A 23984-nucleotide genomic window follows, 5' to 3' on the forward strand; every position below is an offset into this window, starting at 1 on the left:
AATCAGTGTGTGTGTGTGTGTGGGTGGGGGGGGGCACACCAGGAGGCAATAATGTCTTTGTTGCTCTGGAAACATTTGTGTTGGCATACAGCTCAAAATTGTTGAGGGACACCAAATCCACATTAAGTGCCTCCGCGGAGGGAAACGTTGCTTTTGGCATGCGGCCTCTGGGGAACCTTTGGGCATGTCAGTAATGTCAGCCAACAGAACTGCAGGGAACCCAAGGAACAAATAGAATACAGTACATATTAAGTTTCTAAATGACAACTAAGTTGGCCCGTCCCTCCAAACGTCTTCATTTTTGTTGTGTTGTTCTGGCCTTGAAACAGGAGCGCAGTGGAGGTGCACACCAAGAGATGCATGCGGCTTAATTGCTGCAAGATGTAACTCGGCCTGCGGCCCACCCTGACCCCCAAACACATTCAAAAACCTTTTTCCAAGTGTGTTTCTAAAAAGCAACAAAAAAAGAGGGGAGGGGGCCCACATGAAGGAGTCAGCTCAAAAACTTTGCAGCCTTTTGTTTATTTGCTGGCAAAAGACGACGAGGTTCTCTTAATCAAAGCAAATCAAAATCTACGTAAGTGCAGTCGTTCCTTGAGGGTTTTGAAAACAACTGAACAACAAACTGGCGGATCAAAGATGGTATGAATGCAAACATGCTTGATTGATCTACATTTGGCCCGTGGTAGAAGCTGATGAAGCGTTACAAAACAGACGTGATGAGAAGGGCCGCAGAGGAGGGAGGTTCTGCCACCCCACCCTCACCACAAAAAAAAATAATCCACAACACCTTAGTGAAGTTACGAGAACTACAAAATCAATTAAGTTAAAAGAAAAAAAAAAAAATTTCCATGAATGTGCAACAAATGACACTTCCAAAGTCTAATTGGTTGTTTTTTCTTAGGCTCAGTGATTTCTAGTCTATATTTTTTTTTTTCAATTGCGCAATCCCCTTTAACGTGAAAAGAGCCCACAACATTTTTTACTCTCATGAGAGCACTCACTGCTGATTACAGAAACTGCGGCCCGCCACAGTGTGATCAGAAAAACACAAAAGAGGTTCGCCATAAATCCCCACCCAAATACACGCTTTAGTACATTCTGGCACGCCTCGATGTGTGCTCGCCATCTCAACTCTTGATTATAGCTGTGGGTGTTTTCACAGAATGACATCACAGATAGTTGGCATCTCCGGTTTCTTCCTTTAGAAGTGATTGGATGGAGCCGCTGCAATGATAGCGGATTTCCTAAATGGAACCCGTGGAACCATTCCGACCCGTTTGTGAGAAGCCATGTGCGCTGCGACATCAGAGAGCCCACCAGAGCACTGCTGGTGACGCTAACATGGGTCAGTGGGATGCGGTTACACTTAAACGCATGCATACGTGAGCGAGACGACAGGGTGACACAGCATGGCAATATTTTTATTTGAGATATATTTATATATATTTATTTATATTTTTATTCATATTTTATTTGACTTTAATAACAACAATATTTATTAATATTTTATTTTACTTTAATAATGTTTTTTTGTGCACACTGACACGAATTTTGCTCAAGTGTGCGTGTGTGCCCTGTTTTATAGAGTAGGAAGACTTTTGGAGTATTCCGCAGCGTTTTTTGCCAATTTAAGATGTCAGAGTGATTGATGTTGGACGTGAGGAAGGACCAGCTCAAAATCTCTGATCATCCTAACGTTGTTTGATAGGTTTGTATTTCAAACATGAATACACTGCAAACAATTTGATTTTGGAAACATGTGCAGCATAAATTGGAAGCTTTTCCAATTCCTGTAAATATTATAGCTAATATTTTTCTCTCTGATTTATGGCTGTGCCGTCCTCCTAAAATCCTTCCTGCATGTAATTTTGAGCAGAATGGTTGTCGTATGGAGTAACTGCAATTCGAAAAGAAAAATGATAATGTGCAATTATGCTAAATAATATTATGGCTAAAAGTACATCATGCCATTACAAATACAGTTAACAAAAGATAAACAGAGTTGTTTAATAGGCCTCAGTTCTAACTGAAATTTGGCAGCCATACGGACAAGAACATTAATTACCTGATTTGGTCATTAATTAGCCTCTAAAATAATGGAAGGCCGAGTAGCCTCGTTGTAGACCCCCCCCCCCCTCCTCCATCGCTTGCTCGCTCACTGCCGGCCTCCCGACATCAGGTTCCGATGAGGCTAACTGGAACCAGGTGGTTCCTTGCTAGCTCCCCAGACACACCGGACAATATTGTGTTATTAATGACCAAAATAGAGACAAAAGGAAAGGAAATCGGTTTCCTTCTCAAAGGTTGAGCTGCTGAGGAAGTTATTAAGGGAATGTCCGTGTTTGAATTTAAAATATCCCCTCAATCTCTGAAGGCTGAGCTGCATGTCTCTCAGCTTAGAAGGCTTAACTTTCTGATGGTGAATGGCAGAAATACGCTTGACTCTCTTTTGGACTTGCAGTTTTTTTTTTTTTGGGTGGGGGGGGTCTAGTGACTTCTTTATGCCCCCATGACTACAACAAAAGTCGAGTTTAGCTCGAGGCTTCATGTACAGGAACTTGAACCTTGATCTCAAGTGCATCTAATAAATCTAATTTCAGAACCCTACTGATGAACGGACTGAGTCTAGGTAATAAATAAATACATAAATAAATAAATAAATAAATAAATAAATAAATACATACAATAATTTATATAATAAATTTAGAAAAGAAAAATAGCCTTGTCTATAAATAAACACAAATAAATACATAAATAAATACAATAATTTATATAATACATTTAGAAAAAAGTTAATGGTCTTGTTTTTCAATTTGTGATACCTGTTGACTAACACGCCAAGTGACAAGACGAGCGGGCACATGCCGAGCGACAGTTAGGTGGTCTCTTGCCCCTAATGGTTTCCTGCTCCCTTCCCACCTGTGGTCACCTCTGATTCACTTTTGCATCAAAGTAACGGAAGCAACATTCACAATGAGTCAAAGTGCCAGAAAAGCCTCTGCTTTGACTTTTATTTGTTTTCACTCATTCTCTGAACACACGTGTATCGTACAGTCGCTAAGATAGCAGCCAAAGAATTTACAGGCATTGGATGTGAGAGTGCAAACGAACAAAAAGAAAAAAAAAGGGCACGACACTTGTCTATGAGTACCTTATTAAAAAGGTGAGAAGTGAGTACGGTGTCTGGAGAAGCGGGTTTAATTGTGCTCTTAAAAGCGTACTTCAAAGCAAGGCCGGTGACAAAGCTAAGGGGCACGAGAGTGGGGAAAGAAGAATGGAGGAGGCCCAAAAGATACAGATGATGATGAAGGCTCAGGGGAAGCCCATTCCACCAGCGATGACTAGATGTTGAAGAAAATTGAGGAGCGAGACCACATGAGAGGCCCGACACAGGAAGGATGTGTGGGACAAATTAGCAGCATTGATGAAGCACAAAACAAGAGACCAAAGAAGCTACAGGAAATATTTACGACATGCGCCATCCATCATTAGAACTTTAAACATTGTAAAACACGCACCGGCCACAACATTAGGAACACCTGCACACACTAATGAGATCCGAATAAAAGAAGCTGGCTTGACAAAGACAAGGGTCCGTCTTAGGCCCCTTTTTGTTTTGTGCTCCTTTCAAAACAGCAACTGGACTTGTGCAATGAAATTACTTGCAGCATCGCTAAAAAAAAAAAAAGGTCCTACATCTGTTAGTCAATCAGATGATAGTGACATCACGACCCTGAATAAATTTAAAAGAATATGTAAATGACCTCTGTTTAACCAAATCTGCAAATAGTCTCATTTGAGTAGTTAGTGACTTGTTTTTGACAATAACGAATCTTAATCGCGTCCAACCTTCGTTTCTCCTTGACCTGATTGGTTGGCGTTAGCAAAAATGACTGCAAATGACTTTTTTTTTAATTTTTTTAAATCCTTATTCTTGTTACCTTCTAGGAAGGCAGCTGTAAAGCAGATGGCGGAGTGAAGCGTGCAGACTAAACACTTGAGAGTCATTGGAGACTTTAAACAGACTCACGTTCACCGACATGGCTGCTATGATTGCGGCGTGTGTGTGAAAAACCGAAAAACAATCCGGAACTGCAAATTTTTTAAATATTTTACCGAGACACATTACATGTTGTATCAAGACGAGGGTCATAGAAACACAACAGAATAGAAGCCAGACTTTTCAAATCAAGAAAAACTCATTTCAAAATTAAAAACTTCATAAATCAGATGCATAGCTTAAAACAGATACTTAAGCCACATTATTGCCCCGCCCCCAACACTGATTCATGGTCCATCCCTGACACTGATTGCCTTCTAATTTTTCTACCATGTTTTATTTAGGCCCATTTATCAAATCACAGCAGTATATAAATGAAAATATAATTGAATGAACCAACTTCTAGATTTCTTCCCTAAAAGTGTTTAATCCTTCCAAGGACCTGATTTTTCTTGCATCGAGCCAAGCCATGGAGACATTTTGTGACATTCCTGGCGAGCATTAGCAGTGTAATTAGTCCTCAGTCTAGTCTGGTTTTTTTTGTTTTGTTTTTTTAAACAGGACTACCTGAAGCTGCTCTGCTTTAACTAATTAAATGAGTCACAATGAAGCAAAGCAAAACTCCATGTTACACGACACGCTAATATAAGACTCCGGTACTCCCTTCCAGCATCCGTATGAGAATAATTAAAATGACTCATTTAGTTTTATCGCACGACAGACTTGTCCTCTTTTTGCGAGACGATCTTTAATTACGATCCCCAAAACAAGAATGCATATGTTCCGTTTTACTGTAACGAGACGTCCACGAGAATAACGTCACTGCGAAAAAAAAATATTACCGAGGGCTAGAGATCACATTCGCCGCGTTTCATCTTCGCACTCTCGCCGCGGTTCTTTGCTCTTCATCTCGCTGTAAAAAGCAATCATCATTAGTGTATGTTTGGTAATCCGATCCGCCGATGCGTCTTTGATCGGCCGACGTCAACCGGGACCGAGCGCCCGAGAGTCCTCACGGTAATGAATGAGATAGAGAAGTTCTGGCCCTCCTTTTTTCTTCTCATCAGGCCCTCGCATGTGGTTCTGATCTGTTTAAATAATCTGTGTTTATCTGGCTATGGTTAATTTTGTGCTGGGAAATAAATACAAGCCCCTCAAACAACTGACATTTTCTTCCATGTTCTCGTTTCACCTGTTGGTCGTACAAATTTGTGGGTTTTTGCAAAAGCGTGACTCTGACCAGAAACCCCGAGCAGACGTGAGTAATGCCGCTAGTTTTCACATCTCTCGTGTGCAGCAGCGTCAGAGCCCGTTAGTAAAGAATTAATCAACAAAGTTCGCCAGGCTCAGGGGCGTCTGATAGCGTTTTTCCTGGAAGTTCTGGAGTTTGTCTTCGCAGCTGGATTTTTACAAGACTTGGGCTCTGCGAGGGAGTGACAAAGAGAGGAGCGCTCGGGGCTTGCAAAACAGTCGAGAGTCATCTTGAATAGAAAAAAAAAACCCCAGAAAGCCCGAGGGTGATGTATCAGTATTGCATAGGCTTATTAAAATATTTCAGTAACAAAATTCTATTTGTTGACCATGTCAGCAAAAACTAGAGCTATAAAGAGGTGCCAAAATTAATCGATTAATCGTCAACAAATCGATTACCAAATTAATCATCTCAGATTTTCATAATCGCATAATCGTCGATTGACTAAAGATTGTCCAAATTGTGTTTAATCAAAATAAGACATTGGCAAATGTCTGCTTTTAGTTTGGAAAACAATGACCATGTGATTTTGCTTAACCGTTCTTTTTTTTTTTAATCACTATATAATACCAAGCAAAAATATTAATAAAGTTATCAGTAAAAAAAATAAAAAAAATAAAATTATTCTAATTATTTTTTACACTTTAAGTGAAATAAAATTGTATCTGATACTTCAATAAATTGATGGAATAATGCACTGAAAATATTTGATAGCGACAACACTAATTTTATATATATTGCCTTAATCATACAATAAGAGGTCCATTTAACCTTTTCAGCTTGTTCCATCTCTCCGGGATAAAAAGCACAATATGTCTGCAATGACATCATGCCGCAGCCCACCCACACGTCTCAACACTCCCGTGTTGAACGCGTACACACATCCCCCTAAAAAATCCATCACCCCTAAAAGCTTTGGCTCATTGCTCAATTCACCTCACGCTGTTATCTTATCAAACTGTACAAGATGATGAACAACTTTGAGTAAAAAGCTCTCAACTAAAGTGACTTTTCCCTTCCTAAGCTGAAAACACGAATAATTGATCCCAAGCGGCGTATTTTGAATCTGTCAGAAATTTTTACATCCGCGGTGGAAGAAAGTTCCGAAGTACTTGAGCGGTTTGTGAGTCAGCCGAGCAGCTATGATGCGGCCTGTTTGTTGTTGCAAAGTGACCCGGCCGTGAACAGTGGCAGGTGGTTAATGTGTCTCTCGTGACATTGTTTCATTTTGCACGCGCCTCAGCTGTCTTGGGCCGTCACTCCATACAACACCGCGCGAGAACTGTTTTCCATACAGTCTGGATTCACATTTAGACAGCGCAACTGCTCATAAAATCGTCTTCTTTAGTACTTGAGAACGAAACAGCACCCCTGCTGGTGGTAGCTAAATAGTGCACGCTATTCTGCCTCAATAATCAATTTCGCGCAATTAACTAGCTTCAGAATGATTAATCGATTATTATTTTATTATCCCCACTATGTGTGAAACTGGTTTGCTTCTATTTTATTGACATTAGATTTAAGACCTGAAAAAATGTGGACATATTTATAAACGTTGCAGAGTTTGCCTGCACAGCAATCGTCTACCGCAAAAGAACATTACAACATTCTGTTACGACAATGGCATTGTGCACTGCGGACGTATGCAAACAATTTAGGGATGATGCAAGAGTGAAAACTTAGATTTCTTTGTTTCTTGGCAGGAGCGAGGCAATTTCTCAAGCTAGACATTTATGACTATAAAACAACCTCTCTTGACTCATTTCTAATGTGAAGTTCATCAGTGACATGACTTTGAAAAGCTTTTCAGCCTGATTCCTTTTTCATTGTGTCTCCTGTATTGAGTGTGTCTTTGCTTTGTGTGTGTGTGTGTGTGTGTGTGTGTGTGTGTGTGTGTGTGTGTGTGTCTAGACAGCCACTCTTTTGCATACTTTGGGGATGGTTGACTGCCTTGACCACATCACACGGCTTTGTGTGGTGTAGTTTGTTCTCCCATCAGACTAAATTGCCTTTCAGTTCTCATTGCCCTCTCCCGAGTGATATCGTGTGAAGGGGGGCTAGGTTATGTGTGTGTGTGTGTGTGTGTGTGTGTGTGTACGCTACATGTACAGAGAGGCCATACGCCTCACTTGAACCTGACACGTGAAATTCAAACTGGGCGCACGGAACGTTGCAGGTGTCTCGTTCCAAAGTAAGGCGAGGACAATGGTTGTCTGGTGAGTGGGCATATAATGCTATCACACCATGACCTCTGACCCTCATCTGACCCTGCCAAGGCCTGACAACTCTAATTGGGATCAGCACTTGAATTAGGTAACGGTATCCGGATCATGATCAGAAATTAATGAATTCAGTTATTCAATGCTGCCACCATGAGAAGCTCTTTGTTTCCAATTCCGAAATTGACTAGTCATAAATTTTGCCTCTTCCACTCCACAAACGGCGCTGCCTGCCTTCGTGATTGGTCTTGCCACTTGTCTGGGTCTTTTAATGATGACCACTGATTGGTCACAGGCGTACCTCCGCTTTCCATTTCCTGCCTGATGAAATAAACAAGAATGCCATGAGAATCATCAATCATCACAGACAATTACCTCTCTCGCTCCCTCTCTGGTTGACCCGAGCCCGAACCTTTACCACTACTAGCTTGCCTATTTTGTATACCGTTTGTTTGTCTCTCTAACAACCAACATGCCTGGACTGTGACAGATGTGCCAGTTTATGTCGAATGTCAAACTTCATTATGCTCACTTTGAGAGCAGTTGAAACAACCCATGCTCAGTATTAAAAGTATTTGGTGGTAGTATAATTGAAGAAGAGTTAAAAACCTCAGAAGTCATTTCATGCTTGTCCACTGCCAAGGATGTAAACCACAGTTTTGTAATGATCAGAAAATGCGTGACAAAATTCTATTCAAATGAGATTGTTCATTCCTCCTAGCGTTGAGGTTAGGGAGAAAAAAGAAAATGCCGATTGTGCACAAATTACTCGAGCAGTTATACTTGTCAGAATGAACAAAAAGTTGTAAATTACAATAACTACCACCACACACTACAACAGTTTACTCAAGTCGTGGGGAGCTATTAAAAATTGATGGTTTTCTTTTTATTTACATGATCAATTACACAAGTTAACTGAATTTCGGCGTATTCAAAATTGCCGGCTGGATAATCATTTATTTGCTTTCTTTGTTGCGCTATTTACCCAAAACTAACATCTCAACATTGTTCATGTTTTTATTAATATGATAAAAGATGGAAGAATGAAGTAACCTCACACAATCTTGTTCAAAATTTCATTAGCCTCTGTCAGGTCACTGAGTTTATTTCATTAACACTAAAAAAAATAAATAAATAAAGTCTGTCAATAAAGCCAAAGCCAGCCAAAGTGCAGCAGTTACAAAATACTTCACAAAGTGATGAATCACCGCCGACCATATCATAATTCATACGCTTGCAGCTGCACCAAAACATTTCATACTTGGGGTAATTCATAACGCACTTTACATTAGACGAAACATGAGTTAGTATGTTGCAGGACTGACTAGGAGGGAATGTTAAAAGAAAAATTGTTTATGAGATTTATACTGCATAAATGTGGCATTTTCACAGCGGTCAATAAAATAACACCTGCTCCTCTTTTTGTGCTATGTGAGATTTTTGGGAGCCATTTTAAGAGTCATCAGGCCTTAAGTGGTGCTGGCGTACGAGTACGACGGATATTTCTTGAAGACAAAAGTCAAGGGAAGATGTCTGCTTCACAGATGCGAGGTTCCTTTTGAATGTCTAATTAGCCGACCCGTTGTCATGACTTCATATCGGGTCATGAGCTTCATTCGGCACGGCCCTAAGAAATAAACTATCTGCGCTCGGTGTCGATTTTTAGAGGACAGTGGCGGTTGAGGAAGAACAGCCGCCCCGCTCCAGACTGTTCTGCGTTGTCTCCATTGGAAATGACACTGTAGCCCTCTGACCTTCATAGGTACGTTTGTTCTGATGGATCACAAGGAGTCAAGGGGGATGAAAGACAATCATCTGGCTGGTCCATGTGTTGTGTGTACGGCCTTCCAAACAGCTTTTTCGATTTCCTTTTTAAAAGTGCGACCCCTGATTGATGATATTTATGATGGATAGTCAGTGACTGATGGAGTCGTGTTGCAAAAGTGACTCACGTTGCATCAAAATGAAAGAAGCCTGATCCCGATTATGAAATCTTGTGACTCATAAAGCCTCCCGTTGCAACGCATTAGTCTCGGTATTCCATGTCATGATGGTCAAACATCTTTTGTTTACGTGATTGGACGTCTGGCTCACCTTCAGACGCCGCCTGACAAAGAGGTGTTTACTTCTGTTGGTTCAGATTGCCACAGTAGACTCACCGATCCGTGTTTGTTTCCACTCAAACCTTCCAAACAATGTGTTCGGTGGTTAACAGGAATAAAAAGTGACTTTGAAGGAATGGACATTCGTGTATTTCTTTGACATTGTGGTGTAAGTTTGCTCAGGGAGGGAGACCTCCTTTGTGTCTAAGAGCTTTAATGTGTTTTTAATTCAACTTAACTGCCAAGCTCATTTGCGCACAGGCGATTTGAGGACTGTAACGCGGCTCAAAGCGAGCGGCCCAAAACGCAATGAAACAATTAGAATCATTGAGCCAAAGTGCTGGTCCCTAATGATGTCTTCCTTCCAGGCAGAAGCAATCAAGTCTCATTTAAGGTATCACCAACGGAGCCACAGGCAGTCCCGAACAATTGCTGCTCTGGAGTCTGCCATTCAGACTGAATGTAGAAAAAAAATAAAATAAAAAAATAAAATAAATCTTTTTTTTTTTAGCTATATTTAAATATATATTTAAATATAAAATAACTCATCTAAATTTAATCAATTCATTTTATAATAATATATATATTTAAATATGAAATATTTCATCTCAATTTAATCAGTACATTTTTCCAGATGGGCTCTAAATAACTGAAATTCCCCAAAATGCAAGCAACGTTTGTTTGGGAATCCTTTCCAGAAAAATCCCCTACAGCCTTCCTAAGTAGTTTACAGGAGAGGGAGAGAAAACAAATCGAGGAGGGAGAATACGTGCTGCTCGGCTGCATCCAACAAATTGTTCTCTGCTGTGACGAAACATTTCTTCTGCAACATCTGACTCGCGTTAGGGTGCTTGCGCACAAATCGGTGGCGCCGCAGGGCATCGCCAATCGGTGACTGATAATACGACCGCAATGCTAAAAAGAATTCGACATGGGTTTACATGAGCCCACGCATTCTTCTCTTAATTGGCATTCCTCTCGCAAATCGGCTCCAGAGCGGCTCCGCATGCCCGACCCAAAATATAAACAACCTTCCAGAAAAGGAATTAGTGATGTCACCAAGAACGGTCTTCAACTACTACAGGCGGCAAGTTGAATAAGTGCGTCTGAAAGTGCTGTCCGTGGTGCTGAAGCTTAGCGTTGCCCTAAGTGGTCCTTGATGTGGAACTTGTAATTAGTAACGGCGGAAAGCATTCAAGTCACACAATTAGCAGTCGAGTCTTTGTAAGCGGAACTGTAATTATTGGGGGGAAAAAAAAATTCTAAAAAGTTATAAAAATCTAGTCGATCCATTTTTGTGCGCGTCAGCATGTTTTGATAGTTTGTCAGCATCTTGGTGATTCGTGGAAAAGTACATCATATTGTGAATAGTAATGTCATAATTCAAGTGTTGAAAAGTAAGTAAACCAATTTTATTCTGACCGATCCTAGTAAGAGAACACCGATACCAAGCACCGATACCGCTTTTGATACATTGATTATTCAGATATTGGTAGTGTGTTAGAAGCACAAACAGAAACCTACAAAAAATAATATATCAATATATCAAACGGTCTGCCTTGACAACAATAATAATAATGGTAATCATTTTGATGGACACAAGAGATATTGGCTTAACATGTGTTCATTGTTATAGTTGGCGGTGGCGTAGCACTGCGCCGCATCAGAGCGAGTGCTGTTTCTAATATTTTGATTCTCTCATGTCACTAAACAAATTAAAACGGCTGTCAAGAGTGATGCAGTGCAGATTTACACGATGCACAACGTCAGAACAAACATTAAAAACAGCAGACGGACGAACGAAATGATGGATTATGAACGGAGGACGCAGAGAAGGCGAAAAAACAGCAAGATTGATCTTCTACACTTTAAAAAAGAAAAGATGAGAAGAAAGCGAGATTGTCTGACAATGTGAAAAGGAAATTAAAGAAAGCCCAAAGAACACCTGGATTTCTTAAAACGTTGTTGGAAGCCCCTCGGGCAGATGTTTATCTTGACATTTCAAGCTCCTGATCATCCAGAGAAAGAAATTGAGAGATTGTATCTGAGATGAGAGCAACTTGACATAAGCTCAGAGTCTGGGAGGGGCAACCACTCTTGTTTGGTTTTTATAGCTTGGAGCAAAAATTAAAAATGATAAAAAATTCCACCTGAAGCAATTTTATGGTTCTAGTCAAGAAATTGGGGAAAGACTTTCTTCCCTTCATGCTCGGCTTGCAGCGAGGGGAGGAGAGTAAAACCAGGGGGCGGGAAAGAGGGGTGTGTCACAACCCCCCCAACACACACACACACGCGCACACTCATATACACAAATGCACAAAGTTCTTCAAAGCATCGTAGTCTCCGTAGACATCCAATCACACTAAGAGATGACATGCTGGGGGGGCAGCAGATAAATAAGGTGAAAGCGGAGACCGGGCTCAAGTCCGCACAGCTGATAGAGAGCAAGCGAGCAAGACCGTGAGAGCGAGCAAGAGAGAGAGAGAGAGAGAGAGAGAAGGGGTGGCAAAAAAAGAGAGGGAGTTACAGAAGAGGAGCAACGCACTGCTCGGAGCGCTCAAAGAGTGCGAGAGAAGCGCTCGAGTCACTTCGTGAAGACGTGTGGATTCTTTTTTCCCTGCTTTTACTTTGTTTGGAATTTTGGTGGACATTCAACAAGAGAGACTTTTTTTTTCAAATGTTTGTTATACAGAAGAAGTTGAGCATCATTTGACTCCATGGTTGAGGACTAGAGGAGAGCGTACCACGTGTGTGGACGAGAGTTTGATATTTTCAGGATTTTTTTCCAAGCGCATCGGGAGGGGAAGACGGAGAACCCCCCAACCACCCCCCTCGGGTCATTCAGGCTGTGCATGATTTGACTTATGGATGTTGAGACATTCCTGAAGAGCTCCTGAGGAATAAACAGAGTCGGACATTTTTGGTCCACGCAGCTTGGAGAGATTTAAACGAGGTCGCGGGTGCCTCCGAAAGAGGTTTGTAAGCACGGGAGGGGGGCTTCTCCCGCTCTTGTACCCTCTCTCCCTGCCCCCTGCTCAGCATGCGCCAGCCCCTGAGCACCTCCACAGCTCCTCCAGCTCCACTACCATGTGTAGATGGACAGTGACACAAGGTGCACCGGTCGCCTGGCTCTCCTCCCGTCCCCGCCGCCGAAGCGCAACCCCGCCGCATCTCGTCTCCCTCGTCTTCCTTCTCCTCCTCGGACTGTCCTCCTCCTCGCCCCTGTCGAGTTCTAACCAAAGCCATCATGCCGGAGGAGCGAGCCCGTCATCCTCGCCGGCGCCTCTGCACGCGTCCTCGGCCAGGTTGCCACGGGCGACCAACCTGTCATCTTCTGCCGCCGTGGTGGGGCGCCACGTGCGCAGCAGCTACAACCACCTGCAGGGAGATGTGCGGCGGCGGAAACTCTTCTCCTACCAGAAGTTCTTCCTCCGCATTGACAAGAAAGGGAAAGTCAACGGCACCAAAAGCGAGGACGACCCTTACAGTAAGTCGCTCGCATTTCATCGACTCAGCAGCTTTAAAAAAAAAAACTGGATTCAACCTTCCACGCTGCAAAAGATGCCGCCCTAGTTGGGTTACAAATAAAAGCAGTAAGCCAGAAAGGCGACAGGGCAATCCACTGGATCCAATTTAAAAAATAAATGACCCAAAAGGAAGTCATCTATCTTGGAGGAAACACTTTAAACACAGCTATCATCACTTCATTAATGAGAGACATTGACTGCCCCCCCCCTCCCTCGCCAGCTATAGTAGCACTTCCTTCCCGCCATCAAGTCAAGATGTTGTCAGTGATGCGCATCGAGATAAAAGTGCATTAAAACACAATTACTCAGCGAAGAATGAATCGGAATAACATATTTCAGAAAGGCAAGAGGCGGGCATGCCCGACCTCCCGATTTCAAGTTAAACGTAACGTGATGTGGCGAAACGCTTCTCCTAATAGCAGATCGTTTTACATCATGTGTGACTGTGCAGGAATGCGGGGGATGGAGCGGGCTCCCCGAGCACGTGCTCCGTTTTTATTCCCCAGACAGACCACAACTCCACTCAACTCGGAATCGACAAGCTGCAGCTATGAAGATTCGAAATTGTAGCCACAGTTGTAGTAGCGGCACAAAAAAGTCCGAGGGTGTCCAAATCATGTTGAGATCTTCATATTAGTCACACGCTTTCAAACACGTGGCGGGGTGGGGGGGCAATTAATGCATCTTCGAGCTTCTCCTGCTGAGCGCGCACACGCATGTCCACACGCTTGCAAATACACGCCGGACCAGTCTTGCACATGGCCTCCATATGGCAAAGCGGACTTTTTATTGGGGCCTGGACTGGTGTCACTCAGACACCAAGTCCTGCCAGACATGGCTGAAGGAATTTCAATTAGCGTCTTTTCCCTCCCTCCTCTTGCCTGCAGCCACACACACACACACACACACACACACACACACACACACACACACACACACACACACACACCATCAGTGATGCCATAAGAGCGTCAGGTCACGGTATTCCAGGCCCAAATCCATCATGCGGTTTGTTTTCCAGCCAGATAGAAAAGCAGAAAATAAATCACATCTTATCGCAGCAACGTGGTAACCTCACGTTCTACAAGTGGGAATGATTTGACGATCGGGGGGGAGGAGGGAGGGGGATCTCCACGGGATGAATCACGCTTTGACATGTACTCACATCTGCGTGCAAGCTTGCATGTATGTTTACGCTAATGCACCACCTCCAGCTATTTAGCATCAATACAAACAAAAATGGCCGCCTTCAAAAAAAAAAAAAAATACACCGCAATATTTTGAGTGAGCACGTGATGACCTTTTCTTGACACGTGTGCACATCTGGACTAGGTTGTCAATTAGATTGTTTAGGGCTGGGGGAAAGATACATTCATGTATAAATGTATATTGCGGCCCGCCGGTGCCGAGAGCTTCAAAAGCAGGCATGTAAGCGCAAATGCAAAAATGTGTTCTTTTGAATCCGATTTGCGCTCATTAAAACCACATGGCTGGCGAGGAGAGTTTTCACACACGGCATCTCAGGTGTTGAGCCGAGGCCGAGCTCTTATTTGGAGTTATCAAGCTCTGGTCATGCTCAGGAGGGTCGACTGGCAAATGGCCGTCATTAGATGGTGTCAGAGGTGATGAAGACGTTTCAAGTCCGGCTCGAGGGTCATGAATCTCCCTCTGAGGCTGGATTTTTTTTTTTCTTTCCCTAATCATGTTGTCACAGCTAAAAGCAGTAAGTATCCGAAATGTGTGGTCAAGCGATTTCACAAAAGGTAGAAAATTAAGGGGAAGCAATTGAAATTGCAAAAACTCATGTTCCCGTCTAGGGGGATGTTTTTTCCACCTCTATGCTAATTACACCACTGTGCCCCCCCCTTGTGACCCAAAGTCAGGAAGATTTGCTGGCGTCTAAATGACTCCACGTGTTGCATCACTTTTGAAACAAAACCTCATTTGGATTATTTCAGATAGAGCGCTCGAGCGGACGACAATAAAAATCAATTCTTGATCGTCCTACGTGATCTAACTTCTTCCCGAAATGAGCCCCTATTGTGTTACAACGCCGGTCCCCCTTCGCTTGACGAGCGTTTAGGGTTCTCGTGGGAAAAACGGATCGGTGTGGCCCATAAAAAAGACTTATGAGGAGCTATGGGACGCAGCAGAGGTTAGTGTCAGCCTTGCTTTTGCTTCAAAGTTACTTTGACATCTTCATGGACTCCCTCGCTCAGTAAATTAAACGTCACGCATGGGACTCGGAAAATACTGAAAGCATCCGAGTGGTGCGAAAGCTGCCAAAGTCAACAATTACATTCAGCTGTGTTCAGGGGGGGCGGGGGGGACATACATTAAAGCTAAACTACCTGCGACGCTTCCTCGTATATTTGCTCCATTTCGCTGCTCTGGAACTAACAAGGAGTATATTTATTTTTATGTTAGAGGTTGCCGAGCACATTAGTCGGGTTAATTGAGTGCTGAGAGACTTGGAATGGCCGCCACTATAAAGAATCAAAGAATTCTGAGTTGATTTCTTAAACTACAAACCCAAAACAATTCTTCATTTACATGATGCGACGGATTTTGCAGACCAAATGAAACAGCGTTCAAAGCGTATTGTACTTGTTTTGAAGCAGAGCTCAAGTCTGGATCAAATTATGCCACTTCGAATTCATGAGCTCTTTTACTGGAACCCGCCAAACAATCACCATTTAATATGCTCTGAACCAAAAAAAAAAATGGCTACACAATACTGATCATCAAGTAAGACTGTTGTGTGGTTTTACTCCAACCAACAAGCGGCGACTCGGCTTAAAATGAAGGATGGCTTTGAAATAGTTGGAGTCGGTATGCTTAATATGAATAAAATGCTTGTGTGTCATCAAATTTGATTTATTAACCCTCTTGTTTACTTAGTTGTTAAGGAGAGGAGGTGCCCTTGTTAAAGATGTTGGGGCTCATTTAGAGCGAGGCTTTGAACGCTGCGGACAGAAAATAAATAAATAAATAAATAAAATCACATTTCCGAGGTGCCGAGGACAAGCATCAGAAAAACAAGCCGAGGCATCAGAAGTTTATTATGCCAAAGAATGTGGAGTTGGTGGGAAGTCTTTTTATTGTTTATATTTCGCTCAGGATTCTTGCAGACTATCATCATAACGTAAACAGACACGATTGGGAGGAGACACTCGTAATATTAAGCCAAAAAACGCATCTTCAATCAGTTTTTAAGGACTGTGATGGCATATTTCACAGAGAGTTGGATTTCGGAACACAGTAGCGTGTGCAGGTTCTCTTTCCGCATGTTTTTACAGTCCCGTTGAGTTGATTTATAAACACCGCCCGTTCGGATTCCTGGCCCGTCACCACAAAGCCTTGACGGTCCAAAAAATGTCCACTTGTCAGAAAAACAAATCATCCAGTTTGGCAACCAAAGGGCAAAGATAACCGCAGCGATATCGCGTGGTTGTGAGTTGGAAGACAATTTGCAATTTGTACAACGCCTGCAAGCATAGCCGCAGTTGTAAAATTCATTTTTACTTTTTATATGACATTAATCCTGCTAGGGATTATAACAAAGTCAGGCCTGGCTGTAATTCATATTTGTAGTCCTTCTCGCCTGTCTCTCCGAGAGTAACACCGAAAGTGTCATTGTGGCGTTACAAAGTGGAGTATGTGAAGCGGCACAATTAATGGCCAGTAAAGCAGTGGGAGGCCAAGATCAGCATCTGTGATGGATAACATCCAGGGCCGCTGCCATACAGACACCATGTGCTTCCCACTTTCCGACATTCCCTCGCCGTCGGAACGCCCCCGCCTCATATAGCCTGCATGAAAGTGAGGCTCTTAATGGAGTCATCAAAGTTAGCGCTGAGGGCTCCGAATTAAGTCCGGGGAAGCATCTGGACAACCGGCCCGTGAAAACACAGCGGCTAGGAATGCCAGTTAATTAACCTGTCTTACATCTTACGCTCTCTGCGAACGCTCGTTGTGTTTAATTAACGACTTCTTACATGGCAATTTTGTATTTGAGTCAATACATTTACATTCTAAAGTGAAAAACGTGGCCCGGGAGAGCGTTATGTTAGCTGCAAGCTGAGTAATGGCAGACCCTCATCGATTAGCATCCATGCTAAAGCAAGGGCAGTTTAGCCAGAGCTAAAAAATGGCGCATTTTTCAGGGTGGCAGTCGTTCATCTTTAAGGATTTGGGAATTAAATTGTCATGAGTTTAATCTAGGGGCGAAGTGAAGACAATTTGAAATTTTAGTAAAGACATGAATTCAATGCATTTGTTTTCGCGGGCCACATAAATGGATGTGGCAGGCCGTATCTGGCCCCCGCGCCTTAGGTTTGAACCAGTGCTCTAGATAATGTAGAAAAGTCGGTTGTTCAAGCTACCCAAGGCTTAAGCTAATTTCATCAGGGCAGTGAGGATTGGAGAAATGCATTTTTTTTCGGCTGAAAATAATATAAACATATGTGGAAAGGTATATCCAGAGCCGGTTGGTTAAATTTTGCGGTGTCAAATGAGCAGATTTCGACAGCTGGAAGCTCAGTGCCAACACCTCTTACCGCAACAGGCGCTTGAAGGGTGAATGAAAAATGTGTGAAATGCAGATGACCGTCACAGCACATTAGCTAAAAACATAACTCTTGCCGTGGAAGGCCTGTGAAATGTTTTGACAGAAACTGGCAGCTTTGGCACTTTATCATGTTACAAAGTCAACGCTGGTATAGGAATGGCAATACCTCTAGCGGTCACTTTTTTTTTTTTTTTTTTTTTATAAACTTGCACCCGCTCACTTCTCTATCAATTCGCTTTTAACAAAACCTCGAATTTATTCTGGGTTCCTCCCAGTTGCTTTTAAAATGGGACATAACTAGCAAGACCTTTGCAAGACTACTAACTGCTTTTGACCGGCAACCGCTTGAATTTCAAACAAACAGCTTTTGCCACATGATTTTGTTTGGTGCGGTTTTGGAGTTTGGTTTTCTTTACTTGCCGCAGAATCACACCAGACATGGGAAAGAAATAAAACAATTGAAAGGGGGTAACAATGATTTATGCAACACATTGTGTGTCAAATTAAATAACAGTTGGTATGGAAAACAATCGTCAACATAAAATCAACTGACTGTAATACGTCGGACTCCAACTTTTGGGTTGGGGGGGGATTTTTCGCATTGCATGTCTAATTTTTATGAGCTGTGTCTGGCACGGCATTGTTTAGCTAAAATGAGATTTGCATTCCAACAAATCTCACTTGCTGTTGCATGATTGTACCAAAAAAAGCAGATAAAGATATGAATGTTTCTGAAAGTTGCCCCCAAGATAATAAGAGAGTTTGACGTGAGAAACTTGGTGTCTCCGATTTATGATTTTGTCGAATTAAAAAGTACCGGACTAAGCACACCATGGTCTTCGTATTAATCAAATGAAAAGCTCACGACTGCAACTAATTATGAAATTATAAATGAACCGATAACGCCGACATTATGACCCGCTTTGCAGACTTGAAACATGATCACAATTCTGTTTTTCAGCCTTTACATTAGCTGGGAATTTGGATGCTTGAGTAATTGTGTCATCAACAGAAAAACATGTCCAATGAAAAAATAAATAAACATGACTCAGCCACTAAATTTAAGCTCATGTCACATATTTGATGTGGTCGGCGGGTTGGTTCCAAATCGAAGCCTCCAGCTCCTTTTTATGGTAGCAAGCAGTGTGTATTTAATGGAAGAGGTCTTGCAATGCTTTTTCTATTACCGTAATTTTCGGACTATAAGTCGCACCGGAGTATAAGTCGCACCAGCCATAAAATGCCCAAAAAAGTGAAAAAAACCCATATATATGTATATAAATCGCTCCTGAGTATAAGTCGCCCCCCCACCCAAACTATGAAAAAAACCGCGACTTATAGTCCGAAAATTACGGTAGTTGAACCTTAAGCTATTTGTGCTTCTTCTTAGCTTTTAAAACACAGATGATTAAGTCGCCGGGCCGGGATCCAGAGGACACATGGAGGGAAGTTCACGGCCCCTTTCAGAAATAAAACCGCATAAACGAGTATGTGTCGAAAAAGCAAGGTGCTGATCGGGGAATATTAAGCGCAGAAAAAAATAAATAAATACATTTGCATTCTATTACAATTTTTTTATTTCATAAGGCTGCTTAGGTCCTCTCAAAAATCACAACAAATAAAGTCGGCGACGTGGTTTGAACAGGTGGAGCGGTCTTTAGCGCCTCACCTTTTTTTGCCACGTCATTTCGACGAATGGTCTCGCCGTTGCAAGCCGACACCACGTTCGACAAAACAAATATACTTTTATTGATGGGAATATAAAGATTGGACTGATGTCAAGATGCTTTGGGGACTATGTTTAACTCAAACTAGCCAGAATAATAGTTTACATATGTGCTCTTCCCACCAACATCCCAGTTAATACTTTAGATACTATGAAACATATGTATGGAGGAAAGCATATTTTTTCCTAAAAGTTCAGAATGGAATTTATGAACTTGTTGCCATCACAAATCATCCTGAGACTAGAAGATACAAATTATGTCTGAAAATGGAAGAGTAGAAAGAAACCACAATAGACCATAGTGACATCCAGTTCACTCGATTACATTTTGCTTGGCGTGTTCATTCAGTTTCTGGGAAAGCTAAAAATAGAATCAAGACAATAAACTGATCTACCCTGTGAAATCTTTTTTGTGGTGACGGAGCTTAAGCGCTACGCAAAAAAGAAATGACGCTGGTATGTATTACATCATTGCAAAGATGTTTTCAAAAAAAACATTTTCTTGGATCATTCAATTAAATTCAGTATTTGTATGCCCATATAATTAGCATTGAGTGACACAATATTTTTGCTTTTCTCCACCAATCTCGTCCTGCAAAGTCGCCCCTCCAGCTAATCCTCTGAAAGCCCCGATAGTTTTATGGCATGGTGTAACCGACTTGAGGATGAGAGGGCCGCTGCCCACTGCTTAAAGCAATAATTGGTTCAGGCTTGAAAAGCGATACGCACGCTATGACCTCTTGCTAGCCTGGCAGCCGGAGCGCTTCTTTTTGGCCCGTTGATGTGCTTGCCTGCCTACATGCGCTCCCTTGGCCAGAAAAACAAACATAAGAGGGATTATTTTTTTTTTTCCTGGCTTACACCTCAGTCCCAGAGTGCGTGGCCAGGGAGCCAAGCGACGAATGAGTAGGGGGCAAGAGGCCGCTTGAGGTCCGACTGTAACATCGCTGGCCAGGCCGGGGAACGACGCGAAACTTTAGCTTACTTGTAAGGAAAAAAAGTTATTTTTTTGCGGTTATGCCCACAGAATCTGAAGGTTTATACAACATTTTGTGGAATAGCAGTAAAACTTGTTTTAAGACAGAAATATAATGCAAGATATTTGGCATTTTGGTGGCATGCGACAATCATTGTCTAAATACTGTTCAGTTCCATTTAGAGCTGTCAAAATTATTCAATGAATTGACAAGTACATTAAATCGACAACTATTATCAACTAATCGAGTAAGAGCCATTTTTTACTTTACAATTGTCCAAATCCTGTCAGCCTCGCAATTTGTGGTCATTTATGAAAACAAATTATCTTTCAAAACGAGAAATGTGCAAATCTCTGCAGTTTCGAAAAGTTTGGAGAGTACAACCTTTATCAATTAATCGGTAGAATAAACGATTCTAAGAATATTCAATAGTGACAGCTATAGCTGTATTAAAAAAAAAATCTATTGCTTGTTTTGTAAACTTTTACTTGGGGACAATTTTTACCCGAATTTTAAGTAAAGATGTTTTTTAATCATTTATTGTAATTTTATTTTCCTATAGATAACCACAATTTAATTTTTTTTAAAGTCTCTTTAATGTTAAACTGGCTTACCATAAATACTAAATAATGAACACTTAGGCCTACTACGCTGCTGTTGGTCAAGATCGTGCTCCTTGGAGAGCAAAATATTTCAAGCAGTAGTACTTGGGTCATGCACACACGCATAGAAACTAAAGTAGCACAAGTAAAGACAACAATCCGAGCATCACGGAGCAAATTATCAGCTTAAGCATATCTCAACACACACAGTTCCTCACAGGGGTAAACACATGGAGCATGCGGCACAAGTGCTCGACTGTTCAAGTTACATCCACGCAAGGACACGCTGTGCTAAATAGATTGTTCGTACCCGACTCGTTATAAATAAAAAATGTATTGGCCCAAGCAATGCGTCATGAGACTAAGACGGCTTACGGGAAGTTCGGATGATTTGCGTTACTACGTACAAACAGCAAGTCATGTCGCTGTGTTTTCCTCATAACAAAAAGATAAAGTATGGGTCAAGGTTCACTTGATGATTCAAAACCGCACAATTTTTTAATCTCAAAGTCTCGCTTTTTGTTGTCTTTTTGTGAAAATGTCCAATCTGAGGTGCCCTCTCTGTCCGTCAGGTATTCTGGAGATCAAGTCGGTGGACGTGGGAGTTGTGGCCATCAGAGGCCTCAGCAGTAACTACTATCTGGCCATCAGCAAGAAGGGCGAGCTGTACGGCGCGGTGAGTTGATAGCCTTTTAGATTTTAGTATCTTTACCGTTATCATATTTTGGTTTCAAAATTATCATAATTTTAAAGAAGCTAAATGGAGGTCAACACATAAAATATATGTCACATTGACAGCAAAATAAATCCTCAATGAATAAAAAAACATTGCCTTGTAAAAATGTTAAATTCATACCAAAATCAGCAGACTCACTCTTAACATTACAATTTGATGCCCACAGATAATTCCTCAAAAATAGCAGCAAAAATAAAAAATAAAAAACTTACCTTAAATCCAAGTTGTGATGGAATGATGAGGAATTCTGCCTCCATTTAGTCATCAGTTATTTGGAATTCAGTTTGTCTCGTGACAGGTGTGTTAGCGACAACGCCGCTAATAAAGTAAGCATGCTTGGAAGTCTTCATTGTCCAATTGAGAGTCAAATGTTGGCAAAGGTCTCCAGCAGTTTATGCAACACTGCAGAAAGGTAGCGAGCAGGTGATTTAAACATTGTGGACATATCTTAAAACGTTGACATGTTGTATGGGAGTAAGACCATGAATGGTCACCTGTGCTCATCTCAGGTGTGACCACTTTATTTTCCACAAGCATCACTTCCTCTTTCAAAGTTCAAAATAAAATGAGCATCACCGACTTTCCTGTAATCATTTCAAAATAAAACAGGAATCGAATAAGAAACGTGTACATTTTGAAACAGTTTAAAAAACAACAACTATTATTCATATTAATCAGAACACTGTGTTTGGATTAGATTTGGATTGCACAGAATATATTCTTACAAAAAAAATTGGGTTGACTTCCTATTTAAGATAAAAATATATTTTTAGATTTTCCTGGTGTGGTGGTGCATCCAATATTATGGCCTAGTATAGTGTCAACCCTAGCTGGTGATTTTTTTCCCCAATGGACCAGCGACAGGAAGTAAAGTTAGTCAATGTGAGTTCTCTCCATTCACAGGAAACACAATCCTCCACCCTTTCTATTCTTCTCAGCTCCTTTGAGGGAGCAGGGGGGGGGGGACGTAGAACGTTTCATCTCTTGTCTCCTCCGCTCATTCTCCCTCCCTCAGTGTAAAAAGGCAACTCTCAGCATGTCTCTACGGAGCGGCGGCGGCGGCACAGATGAAATGACACCCGCTAGAATAGAAAGAAGCATTCTGTTGTACCCCCACCCCCAGAACCGAATTCCCATGACGTGGTCCCGCGCTCTGCTGCAATACAAGCCGCACCGGCGCAAGGGCCTGAAGGGCAGGCATTTGATTACACTCGATGGCTCCGCAACACTGACTTCTTTATCCGGGAGGCATCCAATGAAATCCTTGATTCATTCTTTTTGCTGGATTAACACACGCAATTAGGACCTCAGCATGGTTGCATGAGCAATGTCTGATTCGTCCAATATGGACGAGTCAATATTACGTAACGATAAAAAACACAATTGTTCTTATCAGAGTACAAAAAAATCAACAAAATAAATATATAATAATAATTAATAATAATATTTGCGCCTCTCTTCTTCCACAGAGGGACTATGGGCCAGACTGTCGCCTGATCGAGCGCATCGAGGAGAACAAGTACAACACGTACGCTTCGGCGGAGTGGCGCAACAAGAGGAAGCACATGTTTGTGGGACTCAACGCCAACGGCAAAGCCGTGAGGGGCAAGAAGACCAGGAGGAAAAACACAACCACTCACTTCTTGCCTATTGTGGTGCATCCCCGATGACGGGACGAGTTTTAATCTGCAGACTGCTGAGCATCTGGAGGACTTTTTTTTTTTTGGAAGGCCAATTTGTATCGCGAGGAGCAACAAGGAGGGGAACTTGAAGACATTCCGCATCTGTTGGATGAGGACACTTCTATTTTTTAAAGAATATTGCTATACAATGTATATAATTTTTTTTTTTTTGGTCTAACTTATAAAAGCACGCTGGCACAGTAGGAAATATGGGAATAATAAATAATGTGATCAGCGACTTGATGGAGGAAAAGATGAGGAGGGAGCGGTTGAGAGAGCAGCGAACCAAACAAAATCAAACTCTATCAAAAGTGGGGATTTATTTATTTTGTGTAATATTTAACAGAAAAAAACAAATACATGCTAAAAAGACAATTGAATGTCTTTTTAAAAACCATTTATGCTTTTCTTTTTTGGAATACTATTCATTTTAAACCTGAATAAATATATAAATATATTTGTCTTTAACTTGCATTGAGTCCTTTATTATCTTTATTATTATTTTGGGCAACCTCAACACACGCATTTTAGGCAAAATTGGTTGTAATATCACAATTTACCAACTGATCAAAGACATCATTGATCAGA

At 41.7% G+C, this 23984-nt stretch overlaps 1 protein-coding gene and 1 long non-coding RNA gene across 2 annotated transcripts; one reads left to right on the forward strand and one right to left on the reverse strand.

The window, feature by feature from the left end:
• LOC119131896 lies at window positions 1-22454 on the reverse strand. Its single transcript, XR_005099730.1, has 3 exons — window positions 22209-22454; window positions 21927-22116; window positions 1-209 (listed from the first exon to the last, which is right to left on the reverse strand). It is a non-coding gene; the product is annotated as an uncharacterized LOC119131896 (long non-coding RNA).
• fgf10a (fibroblast growth factor 10a) lies at window positions 11956-23691 on the forward strand. Its single transcript, XM_037266657.1, has 3 exons — window positions 11956-13063; window positions 21551-21654; window positions 23184-23691. The coding sequence occupies exons 1-3, from the start codon at window positions 12664-12666 to the stop codon at window positions 23382-23384; spliced, it is 705 nt and encodes a 234-aa protein (XP_037122552.1). The 5' UTR covers window positions 11956-12663; the 3' UTR covers window positions 23385-23691.
• Window positions 23692-23984: the final 293 nt, after the last annotated feature.

Source organism: Syngnathus acus, chromosome 12 (assembly GCF_901709675.1).
Source record: "Syngnathus acus chromosome 12, fSynAcu1.2, whole genome shotgun sequence".
In the NCBI taxonomy this organism is placed as follows: Eukaryota; Metazoa; Chordata; class Actinopteri; order Syngnathiformes; family Syngnathidae; genus Syngnathus; species Syngnathus acus.

Bases quoted from the DNA above. Each gene is read 5' to 3' on its own strand.
- fgf10a (XM_037266657.1), top strand. From the start codon at position 12,664: ATGTGTAGATGGACAGTGACACAAGGTGCACCGGTCGCCTGGCTCTCC. The intron at 13,064-21,550 runs GTAAGTCGCTCG...TCTGTCCGTCAG, and splicing joins AAGCGAGGACGACCCTTACA to GTATTCTGGAGATCAAGTCG. The intron at 21,655-23,183 runs GTGAGTTGATAG...CTTCTTCCACAG, and splicing joins AGGGCGAGCTGTACGGCGCG to AGGGACTATGGGCCAGACTG.